Source organism: Bison bison, unplaced genomic scaffold (assembly GCF_000754665.1).
Source record: "Bison bison bison isolate TAMUID 2011002044 unplaced genomic scaffold, Bison_UMD1.0 scf7180017864160, whole genome shotgun sequence".
NCBI classification, from domain to species: Eukaryota; Metazoa; Chordata; class Mammalia; order Artiodactyla; family Bovidae; genus Bison; species Bison bison.
In genome coordinates, this window is record NW_011494732.1 from 7,359,626 (window position 1) to 7,376,001 (window position 16,376).

Sequence of the window (16,376 nt, forward strand, 5' to 3'; positions counted from 1 at the left end):
ATTTGAGGAGAAAGCAGTAGCAACAGTCTGACATCAAGCATGTTTGAGCAAAATGAGCCATTGATTAGCTCATGCCCTGATTGTCTGGCTGTATCACTTAAGAAACAAAGCTTCTTGATCCTCTCACTCTTAGAATAGATCTAAATTTTCAAAGCAAACACAGAATATACCTAGGCTTTCAAACTCACAATAGCATAAGTCTTCCAAACCAGCAGACTGGACATCCACAGACCTCCTCAGGCCAGCTTGAGTTTCTGAAATTAGACCAAACTATAGCGCTACAATTCACACTATCGTATACTAGACTTTGCCTTACCAAGTGCTGTGGAATATGATGCTCAAAGTTGTAACTTTCCCTCTCCTGTACCACCTCCTCCTTTTAAGAAGAGTGAAATCTGTGACAAGTATTTTTTGTGCATTACAACTATCCATAAAATAAATCTGTAGTACATGACAGTAACATTAAAAATAAATTACAAAGTCAGTTGTATTCATAAAGTTAAAGGTTTCAAACACATATGGTTATGAAGCAAATTAAATTTAATATTTTTGATACAGACAATGCTCGCATCCTGTCTTTGGTTCTTTAAATAGCTTTTATAGGTTGTTAGGATTTTTTAGAAAGAAATTATTCCAATAATATAAGAAAAGTTACAGTTAAGTAGTACCTTAATCTTAAAATCATGTTCAATACTCTTAAAACTCTTGATCTGACTTACTACTTTTGTTTTAGTTTATGAGGATAAAAATATTTGTTGTAAGATACTTTATTTGTAACATAGACTTAAATAGATGTATTTGCATGCCAGGCATTGTGTCAAAAATTTGCTATTTATATTTAAATTATATTTTCTTCATTCTGTTTTGTTTTGCTATCTGCTGTTAACTTTGCTTTTCTTAGCCATAGGTGGGAAGGGCAGTCTTTAATAAGCATTTTGAATCTGGCCTCAGTTTAGTTTAGCCTCTTATTTGGGCAAGTACCGACCTCTGGCCTTCTCACTTGTGTCCTTAGATCAACTGTTAGATCAACCCTGCATACTAAAAGAGGAAAAGATGGGGATGTTCCCATGTAATCTGTTTGTGTCTTTGCTTGTTTTTCTGCGCTTCTTGGTGATTACTGTTACTCTGTGCTTCCTTATGTGTGTACTGTCATCTCTGTTTTTCTCTTCTTTCCTTTCTACTTTTCTTTCCTCTCATTGTCTCTCTGACTTTGTGCGATCTTTTCTTTGTCACTCTTCCTTGATTTGCCATAACACAGAGCCAAAGAACAGTTCACAGTTTACTTAAAAATGTTCCTATTCCTGTTTATGATTTTAGCCAGTAAGTAGAACAATATTGGAAGGTGGAACTATATATGTGGGCTATTAGTAACAAAAATAATTATGATAAGGATCTGAACCTTTTTAAAATATCACTGGACCTTCTCCTTGAAGAATATTTGCATACAATTTGATTTATTTGGGCATAGAGCATACCCTTAGAGTATACTGATTCAGGAAAGAATATAATGTTTAATAATAATAACATATATAACACATGATAGTTTGTAATTATTTCTATATCTATTGTCATGTGAAAAAAATAGTATTATAAAGCAGTTACTTTTATAATTACTCCTGTTATTAACCTTAATTGACAATTGAACAAACTACAGTCCAGAGAAATTGTCTTCCTTATGGCTAGTGACAAAGCCAAGGCTGGGACTCAAGTCTTCTGACTTCCAAAATCTGCACTTTTTATATACCATGATACTGCTCCACTTTCCTGATTTCCTTTATTTTCCCCTTCTTTTCTATTTTTCTGTCCTTTTTAGCTTCAGGTTGTCTTAGATCTATCGTAAATTTAATTAACTTTTATCATCTTAGCTTTCGTATATCATGTGGTTTAGCTATTATTTATCAGATATACAAAACATACCATATTCTTCTGATTAGAGCAGTAGAAGTAAATCCCTATATGATATTTAATTACTCTTATTTTTTTTATTCTAGAAACTCCGGGAAAAACAAAAAGCTGTACGAGAAAGTCATGGTCCAAATATGAAACAAGCAAAAATGTGGCATGATTTTGAACAATTGATGGAATGTAAGAAACAGTGCTTTCTGAAACAACAAACCCAAACTTCCATTGGTCAGGTAATTCAGGAGGGAGGAGAGGACCGGCTGATACTCTGAGTTCATGTGCCATTGTTTGGGGCGTTAGTTGATGCTGCTAGCTATAAGTAAAATCCCATGATGTGTTTCTTTTTTTTTTGAAAGTGATTTGTTCAACATTTTGCTTTCAGATTAGCCATTCCCTATTAAGTTTTCATGGAAAATAATGCTAAGGTAGATTTAGGTTTTAAAAGGTTCTAATATGAAAAAGAGGCTTTTATTATTTCGCTTAGTTTATACATCAGTGGTGTCTTCTGTTTTATAAGACAAGAGACTGAGTTTACTATCTGTAAATGTAAACACATGTCCATTAAGAAACATGTAAGTTTTTGTTTGAACATAATAACCCAGTGGCTTAATGTTTTTCTTAATCTTTTTTTAACTTTAGAGAAATCTTTTAGGAACTAATATCTCTTGTTTTGAAGAAACATTTATCTGAAGTTCAGCAATTCCTACAGTTTCACATCAGTTTCTTTTTCTTCTGTACAATTCAAGAACATTTAATATTTTGAATCACATATTTGTTCTATTTGTATTGTTTTCAAGGCAAATAAAACTTGGTGCACATATCATGGCTATTTAAAATTTATATAGTGTAAATTTTAATCTTTTTTAAGTAAGTATTCATGTATAGTACTGTACTAAATTTAAGATTATTGCTTATTTTCACCAAAAATCTAACACAGTAGGTTCTGGGCATTATTTTAAATATAAGAAACTGTCAGAGTGCCTCCAATCTCTGCTTCATCTGGACAAGGTATCTGAAGATGTCTTTAATTTTTCCTTAAAGATACTAAATTCATATGCCACCCTTTACTTCATTTCAGTTTCAATATACTTTTCAAATTTTCTTTATTTTAGATTTGAAAACTCAGATTTCAAATGGTTAGCATGTCCTTCTTGGGTTCGTTCTTCTTAGCTTTCCTGGAGAAAACAAAGCAAAAACATTTTGATGAAAAATATTGTTTCCACCCTTACAAAATATACAAACTTGATTAATGGCCTTGGGTGTCTGTTCCCAAATGTGTCCTACCCTTTTTTTGTCTTTCTTGATAATTAGAGAATCTCATTAGCATGGAAATTACTTACATTTCTAGGAGCTATCACCAGAATAGATGGGATCCATTCGAGTATGGAAGAACTTACCAGGAAAGAATTGAAACTTCTTTTAACATATTGTAAGAAAAAAATAGAGAAGTATTTCAATGTTATTAAGTGGTTTGGATCAGGTCCTCAGCTTACTTTGGCTACTTATTTGGACAAATTTCAGTTATCAGAATTCTTACTTGGCCCTTAGATCAACTATTGGATCAACCATGTACTAAAAGAGCAAAGACTGTGTTCAGTGTGTGGAAACAAACCCTTACTAATTCAGTAATCAGTTTTTGGACATTGTATTTGTTCAGAGTTGGCTACTGGCTTGTTATTTTTAAGCCAGTAGTAAGTGATGTTCCTTTTAGAGTATGAATTCCTTTGCAAATATTTGAAAAAGACTAGATGCCCTTCCCAGAAACAGCATTTTATTCCCCAAAGGAATGTCAATTTGTAAGATTATTAAGCCTAGTGACTAGTTTTTTCAGTCTTTGCTATCTTTGGTGCTCTTAATTTTTAAAATTGTTAGCAAGAGATACATCAAGGAATGCTTAAAATTATGATTTGATTACTGCTTGCTTTCATTCCACACAGAAAGAGTATGTGGATTAAACACTAAGGCAGCTCCAAAATTATTTTATTCACTGAAGCAGAACATCATTACTACTTCAAGAAAAGCAAATTGAAAAAAAGACCTAGAAGTGCAAAGCTATTTATAGTTTTTATGCAGCATTGGACATTTAGTAACATAGCTTAATGGGTTTTGTACAGTGACTTTCCACTCGTTTTATGATTTGATTGGGACAGTAAAAAGCTTTGACTAACTCTGACAGTTTTTGACAGATGGCACTTACAAAAGAAGAGCTTATTACATTTTTCCTTCAGGATTGATACTTTAGCTGGCTAATTGATGAGAATGACTAATCATTTTGGAAAATAATCTTGTCTTCCACATGATGACCCAAATAAAGGAAAAAAATGTAGCCTGTGAAATCTGCTTCTATGTTCACAGATTTTCTCCTCCTAGGACCCAGTATTGCCAGCTGTTGCATGGGACTGACTAAACCATAAATTTCAAAAAGCCACTGCCTATCTTGCTTCCTGTATTAGTTAAGGAAATAATCCAACTTTAAAGGTTGTCCTTTAAGAAGAATTTTATAATATAAAATTTTATAGAATTTTATAATATAATATCTTTTCTGTTATAAATCTGTTAATAACTGAATCTAAGGTCATGTGTTTTCCAGGTCTAGAAAGTGTTAGCAGAATTACCTTAGAGCATTGTTCAGAGGCACATGGAGATTAAACCAAATCTTAGGAAATTGTAGAATATTTAACTTTCTTCTTTAGATTAGTATTTTACATCATATTGCTTTAATACAGTGGACAGCAGCAATAAAAGAAACCATTTCATTAAACTATCAAGTAATTAGTTTATATAACATATATAATTTGGGGGGAAAATTTTAAGCTCTGTGAATTTTCCGGGTGTCTTTCTTAAATTTTTAGGCTAAACATGATACAGAGCACTTTTTGGTAATTTGAGTAAGAGACTGACTATGTTCCTTAAACTAAAAATACATGAACTTGCAGAATTCTTCTGCAAATTGAAAATATATGTACAAATGGGGAAATTGCCAAAGCTGCCTTTACAAAAGCAGCAATCAAATTTGTATTGAAACAATGACTTTGTAGGGATATGTGTGTCTTATAGAAACCTCCTTATCTTACACAGGCTTTCACCCAATGTTAGTGACTAATGAGTGTGAATCTCAGACTTGTTTCTACAAAAGGTTCTAGGAGCTTACATCATTCCTCTTGCTTGGCACCAAGGAGTGTTTAGCCTTAGGGAGTGAGTAACTTGGCACCCTGATGATTAACTTTCATTAAACTTGGTTATTTCAATAACTTCTCCATTGTTGTAGTAAAGGTGAGATCTAGATTATATATACAATGAATCCTTCTTTTTTAAATAATCCACAGCAGCCAGGAGAGAAAGTTGCACTTTTATTAAATATGTGATTGCTTCCCTATTCAGGAGAACTGCTGGCCTGAGCTCCTCCTTCCTTTCCTTTTAATGAGAGCAGTTTAATTAGAGCTGTTTGATGTGTGGCAGCCAGGCATAAGGTGAATGTTTTGTCTGGGGAAGATAGAGATCGTTTAAAGTTATGTGTCTATTTTCAATCTTGGACCTTTCTGTCTTAAGACAGTCTTAAAAAGAAAATATTGTCTGCAACTGTCATTTACTTTCATCCAATCCTTGCGAAAGAAATAAAAAACTAAAAAACAGAATCCAAACAAACATTTTTTTTTTAAAGACTTGGACAAACGTGTTGTCTGCTCCCATGCTCCCTCTTTTGGCAAACTGTAAGTACTGTCTCAGCAAACAGCGATAATTTCACAATTTCCTCTCTAGAATTGCTGAGAGACTTGAGTCACCAAACGTGGTTCACTACTGTGGAAATGCATTGTTCAGAACACAGAAAGAAATTTAAGATTTCTGCTTTTCTGTGACAGTATTTGTTTCCGCCTCAGTTCAGAGTGTGAACTGCAGGTTCCTGGCAAGACTGCTATTTAACATTGCATGTGAGAACCTGGTAAATAGGCAGAAAATCTTGGAGCTTGAAAGGAACCTCAGAATGATTCATATGGTCATTCATTAGATTGGGACCTTTAAGGGATCTCTTTCAGCCTCTCTCAGTGCAGAAATCAGGACAGGGGTGCTTGTGGCAAATGGCTTTCCAACCTCGGTAGAGTAACTGCAATGCAGTTCACTCCTCACGAGGGAGCCGGTCCCATTGTTAAAGAGCAAAGACTGATTGCTTTATTGGTTCTAGAAGCAAAGCCAACTTACAGAGGAAGGGGATTTCTTTAAACAGCAGTTCGGCAAAGCCAGATTGAACAAATTTTGCTCCCTGAAAAAAATTTTACTTCAGGGGAGTAATATTGTGGTTATTATAATAATCAGAATCGTGAGAATGATGAAAATATAATGATGCTAGCAGCTAGTCCATTAGTAAGCACTGATTATGTACCACACACTGTCCTAAGTGCTTTATGTGTATGAGCCAGTGTAACTCTCAAAATAACCCTGTGAGATGGATACCATTATCCTCACTTTATAAATGAAGAAACTGAGGCACAGAAAGGCTTTTACAGTATTACACAGCTAATAACTGTAGCAGGTGGAGCCAGGGTCCAAGACCTGCGCTCTTAACTACTGTGCTGTCCTGCAGTGTGACCCATGGTTGTATGTATCCATAAAGGTTGCTGCCCATTTATGAACTGCAGTATATGTGAAATTTTTTTTTGCTTTTATAATGTATTTTCAATACTATATTTCCTCAACTGTAGCTGAAAAACAAACTTCATTACTTTACTAAATGATTAAAAATAAACTCTGCTGGGACTTAGGTGGTGGTCCAGTGGTTAAGAATCCACCTGCCAGTGCAGGGGACATGGGTTGTATCCCTGCTCCAGGAAAATCCCACATGCCTTGTGGCAACTAAGCCCATGTACCACAACTGTGGCATACAGATTGCAACTACTGAGCCTGTGTACAGCAACAAAGACTCAGCACAGCCAAAAATAAATAAAATAAATCAATAAATATTTTAAAGTCAATAAACTCTACCAACCAGATTAGGGAATTATAGTAAAAATGATGTTCGAGTAAATGCATAAAAGAAGTGAGTAATAGTTTTAGGTAAAGAAAGAATAGAAACTTTATAGGTTATAATTTAAAAGTTTCTCTGTGAAGAGTTTCAGTGTGGGATGATGAAAAAGTTCTGGAGGTAGATGGTGATGAAAAAGAAAAGAAAAACAACTTTCTCTGTGAAAGTCTTAAACTCATATATGTCTCCTGTTGCTGGACGTTTATATCGATTCCAGTTTTTTACTTTATAAACAATGCTGCCATCAAACTTTAAGATTGAAATAAGATAAAATATTAAGCAAAACCACAATATTTCATCAAATCCAGAATTCATTGAATAGTTTTATGGACTTTTCTCATCTCATCTATGAAAATGCCAAGGCTAAACCAAAGATATTAACAAGATGTTACTTGATTAACTGGAGAATAAAATTGTAAGTTCATTCATTTATTTATATGTGAATATTTAATTTCTGCATGCTTGACACTATGCTACATGCTAAAATAGAAAATGAACATGACCTGGTTTTTTCTCTCAAAGAGCACACAGTCTAGAAGATTCTAATATTAAGCAGCAAAAAGAAAAGTTTTTTTTTTAATGTATAAAACGAGCTCAGAGGAAGAAGCAGTTAATTTTGACATGGGGGGTTGGAGAAAGATTAATGGGAGAGGTGGGACTTGAGCTGGATTTATAAGAATGAATTAAGATTTTGATAGTAGAAGACAAAGGCATTTAAGTACATGACATGTTCAGGAAATGACAAGTCTAGAATGGCTCAGTAAGTTACCTAGTTGTGTGAGGCCAGGGTAAGGAGTTCCTAATATGGGCTAAGCTCGTGTGCTCTGTAATTTGACATGCTGGGCACTCAGCTGGACTCCATGAAAGGTGCAGTAAAAGGATAAGACATGGCCCCTGTCATTAACCAGACTAACAGTACGATACAGCAAATATGTTGAATCCTAAAACCTAGTGCTAAATTTTGTGTGCTGTCGAAGTTCAGTCAAAACGGACTGCTGCTGCTGCTGCTAAGTTGCTTCAGTCGTGTCCAACCCTGTGCGACCCCATACACAGCAGCCCACCAGGCTCCCCCGTCCCTGGGATTCTCCAGGCAAGAATACTGGAATGGGTTGCCATTTCCTTCTCCAGTGCATGAGACTGAAAAGTGAAAGTGAAGTCGCTCAGTCATGTCTGACTCTTCGCGACCCCATGGACTGCAGCCCACCAGGCTCCTCTGTCCATGGGATTTTCCAGGCAAGAGTACTGGAGTGTGTTGCCATTTCCGTCTCCCAAAATGGACTAGGGAAGACTAAAAGGTCAAAGGGGAGTCCGGGAGGTTTCATCAAAGAAGAGGGAATGATCTGGGCCTGGAAAGATGAGTAAAATTTGGATAGGAACCAGCAATTGAAGCAATTTACAGCACTGGATTATCAAACAGATATACCCCAATATTTGATATTTCAGAAATCAAAGAAGTTTTCATAAGAAAAATCAAAACTCAGACTTCCTTACACTCTCTTTAGAGTTTAGGGTCTCTAAAAGTTTCAGTTTAGCTTTTTGGAATGCCATCAACAGTACTAGTCCAATGGGAAATCAGAGGGGAGAAAAACACTGTGGGCTGGAGCAATCTGGGCAGACTGGAGAAAGAGATGGTACAAGTTTAAAACCACTCTGGAAGCATGGGTAGAATTTGGCTTAGGGAGGAAACAAGAGCTCCATGGGGATGAGGAAGCCCCAAGAAAGGAATACCCTGAGGTACGAGCCAGGCAAGGCTGCAGAGAGTAAGAGAGTTAAAGCTGGAAAAGGAGTTGGAAACCAAATCGATGAGCTTTTTTGAGTTGGTGCAGTTGTTGGAGCTGTTCTTAATATCCTAATTCCTTTTGGACCCTTGATGAAATGAGAGATTCACTGCATTGTAGGGAATCATAGATTATCATCTCCACAAGAGACTGCTATCATGGACTAAGTTTGATTTGTTTTTTATGACAAAAGAGAGCAGTATAGGTAATAAGTCAGTTGTTTGTTTCATTATCTTTGGGGGAATATTTTTTTACACTAACTCAGAGATTCAATATTTTATTCTTTGATTCAGTTTACAACTCTTTGTCATCTCATTTGTACAATCACTTTTTTGTTTCATGTCACATTTTCAGATACGTAGAAAAGATTTGCTAATTTGAAGGAATTTAGATGAGAAACAGAATATTTTAAAGTTACAGTTTTGTTGAGAGACATTTTTATAAGTTTATTTGATCTTCTATGTATCCAGAAATGTGAGAAAAAAAATTCAAAGCTGGTGTTTAACAGTCCTTGATTGCTTTTTCTTGAGAGTAAGAAAAAACTGTTTTATGTTGTAATAATTGCCAAGTAGCCAAGGAGAGCCTCAGCCCTTGAAGAGACCCACTTGCTAGTGACTTGGCAGTGTCAAACAAATGTTCAACTTTTATTCTGACACTTCTTGAAGAATTTGATTGAAACTATATATGTCCAGATAACACTCAGCAAAGTGCCCTTCTTGCATTTGTTTCAAGATATATTTGGAAACAAGAGAGATGACCTTGGACTCAGCTGCTTTTCCAATTTAGGACTTCTCTCTGGGTCTACTGAATAATATTCCTGAACATTGAAAATTCAACAAATGGAAAAACATTTTAGTTACTATATGCCATAAGTCCTGTGATAGAGAATTTTTTTCCCCCAGCAATATGTTCTGCCTCTAAAAGAATGATATATTTAGACTGCAAGCTCTATATTAGCTTTCTAACCATCTACTTCAAAATACATTTAGGAACACATTTGCTTTTCATCAGAGTGCCTTTTTTATAATCTAAATCGAGCTGTCCTTGCTTTTTAAAATATTTTAGCATGTAAGAAATTTTGGAAAAAAAAGAATGAGCAGTTAACCCTTCGCCTTTGCCTTTTGGCATTCAAAGTTTGTTCAGAAGCCAGGGTTCATTGTAGCTTGATGTCAGATCTAAAAGAAGACTTCGGAGGCTCTGACATCCCCGTCTAAGGTTATTGCCACCTGTCCAGATGACAATAGAAGTCCTGCTAGTCTAACCTCAAGCCTGAAAGCCAAGGTTAGCTTCCAAATGCATCTACATTTAGCCCATGGAGATGGATGGTTTTAACTGTCATTAAAGCGATATTCTTTCAGTTACCATTTGCATATTTTGGAGGTTTAAGCAGTTCCATTTTTAATCTGTTGTCACAGTCACAGGACAAGACTTAGGTAACCTTTCTGATAAAGCAATTTTACTTTTAAGTAAATAAATAACTACGAGTTATAGTTTGATCATTGTCCTCCATAGCATATTATCAGGGAGCATAACGCTTTTTATTTTCACATGGTTTCCTAAGCTGTCATAGTCAATCAGAGCGTTTATAGAGATGATTATGTTGTTAGCAACGGCCTCCAGCATGCACAATTCATTAATCCCCAGTAAAATGTTGTGTTACACACATGCACACATTTAACATGCACATGTAGAAATAGGAAGACACATCATATTATAATACTTCAAAGCATATCATGTTCTTGAGCATTCTTTGTCACTTGATTTTTTAATTTTATTTTATTTTTAATTGGAGGATAATTGCTTTACAATATTGTGATGATTTCTGCCATACATCAACATAGTCAGCCATAGGTATACATATGTCCCCTCCCTCTTGAAGCTTCCTCCCACCTCCTTCCCCATCCCACCCCTCTAGGCTGTCCAGAGCACTGTCCTCGGGTTCCCTGCATCCCACTGGCTATCTGTTTTACATATGGTAATGTATACTTTCAGTGCTACTGTCTCAAATCATCCCACCCTCTCCTTCTGCCCCTGTGTCCGAAAGTCTGTCCTTTATGTCTTGTTGCTTGATTTTGAATCAAGTATTGTATCAATTGTGAGCCACAAGGTGAGTGATTTTGCAACTGTTAACACTTAAGCTACTTTTAAAGATGATGGGTACTATCAGATAACAGATTGATCTTAAATTTTTAATTGTTATAAATTATTGCACCAGCAGGAATTCCCTGATGGTCCAGTGGTTAGGACTCCCTGCTGTCACTGCTGAGGACTCAGGTTCAATCCCTGGTCAGGGAACTAAGATCCTGCGAGTTGCCACACAGTAACTGATAGCTCAGTTGGTAAAGAATCTGCTTGCAATGCAGGAGACCCGGTTCGATTCCTGGGTCAGGAAGATCCCCTGGAGAACGGATAGGCTACCCACTCCAGTATTCTTGGGCTTCCCTTGTGGCTCAGCTGGTAAAGAATCTGCCTGCAATGTGGGAGACCTGGGTTCGATCCCTGGGTGCTACCCACTCCAGTATTCTGGCCTGGAGAATTCTATGCAGTCCATGGGGTCTCAAAGACTGAGCAACTTTCAGGAGGATCACCAAAAAGAATTATTATACCACTGTTACTTTGTAGTTTCCTAATTCAAAACTGGTGACCTTTTTTAATCGAACATTTACTTCTTTATAAAAACAGGTTTTGCATGAGTGTGGGTATCTTGCATACATTTCCATTATTTTATTGATGTTGAACCAGATCAGTTGCTACAGTCCCTTCAGTGCCCTAATTATTATAGATAAGAGCTCATTGTACCCAAGCTAATTGATTCATAGGATAATCAGTAAAGTTCGCCTTTCCTGGTTCCAGAGAATCCTCTAACCTCACAACTTTTGAACTGCATTTTTTAAAGATAGGAAAGAGGAAAATAGGTGATATTCTACAAAGTGTTCCTAAGATCTGTAGTGCTCAGGGAAGATTTTAATGAGGGAAAGTCTCAGAGAAAAAGTAATTTTAAATAGTACAGAGATTAAATGTGAGTTTTGCTGAATGTTTTCATAAAATATTATCTTTCAAATGTATGTTTTCTCATCCATCTTCTAAAAACATATATAAAACTTTGAGTCAGAGTCAGAATGAATATTTCTACATGGTGTTTGTTTATTAAGTTTATGTTTCAGGAGCTCTTTTCTCTACCCAAGTCTTCCTATTCTCTGGTATTCTTATGTAATTCAGACCACTGTTGAGTTCAGTAAGTGTTCATTGCTCAAGACTTAGTATTTCTCTGCCATTTTCCTAAGACAGGAGAGATTTCTAGCAACTACAAAGTAAATATATTTCTCTAAATTCTCTTGATCTGTGTCTTCCATAGATGGAATTCATATCCAGCTGTCTGCAGATTTATATAGAATCTGGTTTATCCAAATATTTGTAGTACCATCAAATCAAGGATTTCTTTCTTTTTTCTTATCATGCCTGAATGTCTTACCTTGATCTTGTTCTTACAGAATCCAGATGTGTTGATTTAATGAAGGGAGATCTAACACATCCCTAGTTAAAACTCGGTTTAACGTCTTTATTTATTTTCTGTCTCAGATCCTTTCCATCATTTTTTTTCTCCCTGTTTATGTTTACCATTCCCTTACTATTCAAACTTTTTATTTTATATATTTACTTGACTTCACCAGGTCTTATTTGCAGCATGTGAGATCTTTAGTTGCAGCATGCCACCTCTTAGTTGCGGCATGTGGGTTCTAGTTTCCTGATCAGAAATCAAACCCAGGCCCCCTGCATTGGGAGTGCAGAGTCTTAGCCTCTGGACCAGCAGGGAAGTCCCTCAGATTTTTTTCTGATGCTATCTCAAACATGTATTCTCTTACTACTACTAAGTTTACTTTTAGAGCATTTCTCAAAATATTTTTCATTTAAAAAATCACGCACTGTGATAATGATTTTACAACTCTATGAATATGCTAAAGAAATAACGAATGTGTACATACACAAAAATCACTTTAAATTGGTGAATTGTACGGTGTGTGAATTATGTGCCAATAAAGCTGTTAGAAATACAAGCTCAGTGTAACAATTTCAGATAATATCAGTAGTTTAAAAACAAAAACCCTCACCTGTCTCAGTTTTCTCACTTCTCAGAGATGTTTCCACAGTTAGGTTTTAGAGTATTCTTCCAGACATTTTAATTGCATACACAAACACGTGTATGTATTTACAGCCTTTTAAAATTATGTACAAAAAGGGTTATATTCAGTATTCTGAAACTTGCTTTTTGCACTAAACAGTAAATTGTAATCATATGTACATATGGAGCTATCTTATTCTTAATAGTTTCAGAGTGTTCCACTATATCCACTACATAAATATAGTACAGTTTTACAAGTTCTTTATTGAACATCCTTCTACTTATATCTTTGCACTGTTGTGCAAGTGTATCTTCAGAGAAAAATATCTTAGAATTGTTGGATTCAGATTTGCATTTAAATTTTTAGATAGATATTTTAGATCAGTATTGCCAAATCACCCTGCAAAAAGCTGGTGACAATTTGTAATCCCATCAGTCATGTATGACAGTGCCTGTTAGCTGTCCCCTTACCTATGCTATGTGTATTAGCTTCATAACATCTTTGTCAATATGATAGGTTTAAATAATTATTTTAATTTGCATTTTTAAATTATGTGACGTTGAGTTTTTACAGTCTCTTTTTTAGTTGCTTAAGTAATGTTTTTTATAATTTTATTTGTTTATTTTTGGCTGTTCTGGGTCTTCATTGCTGCACCAGCTTTTCTCTAGTTACAGCAAGAGGGAGCTACTCTTTGCTGCAGCAGCATGCAGGCTTCTCACTGCAGTGGCTTCTCTTGTTGCAGAGCACAGGCTCTAGATGCTCTGGGCTTCAGTAGTTGTGGGGTGTGGGCTCAGTAGCTGTGGGTCCTGGGCTCTAGAACACAGGCCAAGTATTTGGGGCCCTGGGCTTTGTTGCTCCAACATGTGGGATCTTCCTGAACCAGGGGACCGGGAATCAAACCCATGTCTCCTGCATTGGAAAGCAGATTCTTTACCACTGAGACACCAGGGAAGCCTCAGTAGTAGTTTTTTTTCTAAATGAGAAGTCCATAATGTCAACTGTAGAAATTTTGAATACAGAAGATAATTAAAATAACCTGTAATCCCACCACCCAGGGATTCTCACCATTTACAATTTTATTTCTAGTCTTCTTTCTGTGAAACTTATCTCATGATTATTTTTAACATTGGTAAAGGAGCTTATTTTTGTATTTAAAATACAAAGTTTACAAAATGAGGTTATAATACAGCTGCTTAGAATACTGCTTTGAGCTGTTTTAATCAAGGTGCTATATAAATATTCAGTGGACTGAGCTCCCCTCTGCCAAGCTTTTGGGATCAGCTAGTGGAAAAATCATTAGCATTCTTTCCTTGACACTGTCCTGTCACTACCAGGGCTCAAACTGGAGGCGATTTCCTAGGAGCCAATAGGTCTCTTAGTGGAGGAAAAGGAGCTGTATAATCCCTTAATGGCATGGAAGATAGAGGAGTCTGAATATATATAATCATTGTTCTCTCTCACACACACATAAAACAGGAGATGAGATTAGTGAGCCAGGGTAAGAACCTTCAGGAAGTATGGTAGACACCTGGAGAACAGTAAAATATGTAACAGACAGGGTCAGCCAATTAAAGGTACAAGTCCTGTATGGTAATCACACGTATCCTTACCTGATTCTCCTTTGGGGCTGTACAAGCATGGCATGCAGAACTGGTTTCCATTCACAGCTGCATTTCCTGTACCTACTTGCACATAAGCAACTTTGATCACTAAATACTAGTTAAATGAATAATGAATGAGTGAAAGTAAAAGAGAGTGACCTTAAGTAAATCACTTAATTGCTTTGGACCTTAGTTTCTTTCTCTGAAAACTTCAAAGGAAAGTCACCCTTCAGGTAGAGCTTACTGTAGCAACTGCCCGAGTGTCATCTTGATTAACCAGATACAGAGTAAAATAAATATAACATAGCTCTATAATTAGAAATAATTGCCAGTATGATCTGGAGACTCTGACATCTTAACCACTGCTTCATTCTCATTATTTAAGAGTATGTTGTATAATTCGAGTGTAATACTAGAAGACTCATCAGACTTAGGATGAAGGTTATAGAAAATGACTGTTATCAGGCCTTTAACACACTTAGAAATGCATATGTATGATTATTGTCTAAAAGCAGAGAGGATAACTAAGGAATGCACATAGGCCCTATGCAAATTGGGCTTAGCCAGGAGTGCTGTTTGTTCTGCCTGAAGTCTTCACTCTGGTCCTTGGACCTTCCTTTGACCTTCCTTATCTTTTAGCCACCGCCATTTTGGACTCCTTTTCCCTATTCTACCTACCTAACAATGTCATTTTGTTCCTTTATTGGTGTTGCTGTTTGATAATTTTATTATGAAATCACCAGATTTTTCCATCATAATGGTGTATTTGAAATTAATAAATGCCCAGTGGAGCGAAACTTGGAAATTTTGTAAATAACTTGTTTTCCAACATTGTTTCCCCCAATAGTTATGGCATCTACCGATGATGATTGTTCTGTAGAAGTTTTAAAATCTGCCCATTTATTTTTAGGCAGATCTAAGTGGTTTTTTTTCCTTCTTGAGTTTGAAATGGTGACCGTTTCCTATTTTGAGAAGATGTTGGGTAAACTTTGTCATTTTATTTTTGCTTTTGAACCTAGACTAATTAAAACATACTTTTAACGTTCTAATTTATAGGTTATATACTTTGTAATTTTTATCTTTAGTGGAAAACATTGCCAAAGCTGCTTAAATAATTGGGTTTAATTTTTAAAGGCTTGTGGTATAAAAGCTGTATCAGAAGTTCCTGGAGGGCCTGTATTTTCCATTCCATAGGTCTGGGGTAGAGACTGAAAATTTGCATTTCTCACTAGTTTCAGATGATGCGTCTGGTTCTGGAATCACAGGTTGAGAAAGGAAACGGCAGCCCACTCCAGTATTCATGCCTGGAAAATCCCATGGACCAAGGAGCCTGGTGGGCTACAAGTCAGACATGACTGAGCAACTTCTGTGTGTGGCTTCTTTAGGCCTTTCTTGGCAATTTCCTTGTAATTATTTGGGCTTCCCCCCACTTGTTTGCTTTCTCTGGTAGACATGAGAGTAGTGTGGATATAGAATAGTGGAATTATTTGAAGTTTGTATTAGTTGATTTTGGTTAATGTTGGAAAAATTGTGGGAATTGGCTAACTTACCGAATCAGATCAGTTGCTCAGTCATGTCCAACTCTTTGCGACCCCATGAATCGCAGCACTCCAGGCCTCCCTGTCCATCACCAACTCCCAGAGTTCACCCAGACTCACGTCCATCGAGTCAATGATGCCATCCAGCCATCTCATCCTCTGTCGTCCCCTTCTCCTCTTGCCCCCAATCCCTCCCAGCATCAGTCTTTTCCAATGAGTCAACTCTTCGCATGAGGTGGCCAAAGTACTGGAGTTTCAGCTTTAGCATCATTCCTTCCAAAGAAATTCCAGGGCTGATCTCCTTCAGAATGGACTGGTTGGATCTCCTTGCAGTCCTAGGGACTCTCAAGAGTCTTCTCCAACACCACAGTTCAAAAGCATCAATTCTTCGGCACTCAGCCTTCTTCACAGTCCAACTC

At 36.3% G+C, this 16,376-nt stretch overlaps 1 protein-coding gene across 3 annotated transcripts in view; it reads left to right on the forward strand.

Moving 5' to 3' along the window:
• IFT81 (intraflagellar transport 81) overlaps positions 1-15,993 on the forward strand; it is a 164,878-nt gene extending 148,885 nt beyond the window's left edge. For 2 of the 3 annotated variants that reach the window (XM_010841349.1, XM_010841350.1), the window contains exons 20-21: positions 1,992-2,135; positions 15,652-15,993. In XM_010841349.1, coding sequence (XP_010839651.1) covers positions 1,992-2,135; positions 15,652-15,774 — 267 coding nt within the window. In that variant the 3' untranslated portion in view covers positions 15,775-15,993. Of the gene's footprint in view, positions 1-1,991; positions 5,544-15,651 lie in introns of those variants that run through there. The other variant, XM_010841351.1, reaches the window with a different exon arrangement.
• The last annotated feature ends 383 nt before the right edge of the window (positions 15,994-16,376 follow it).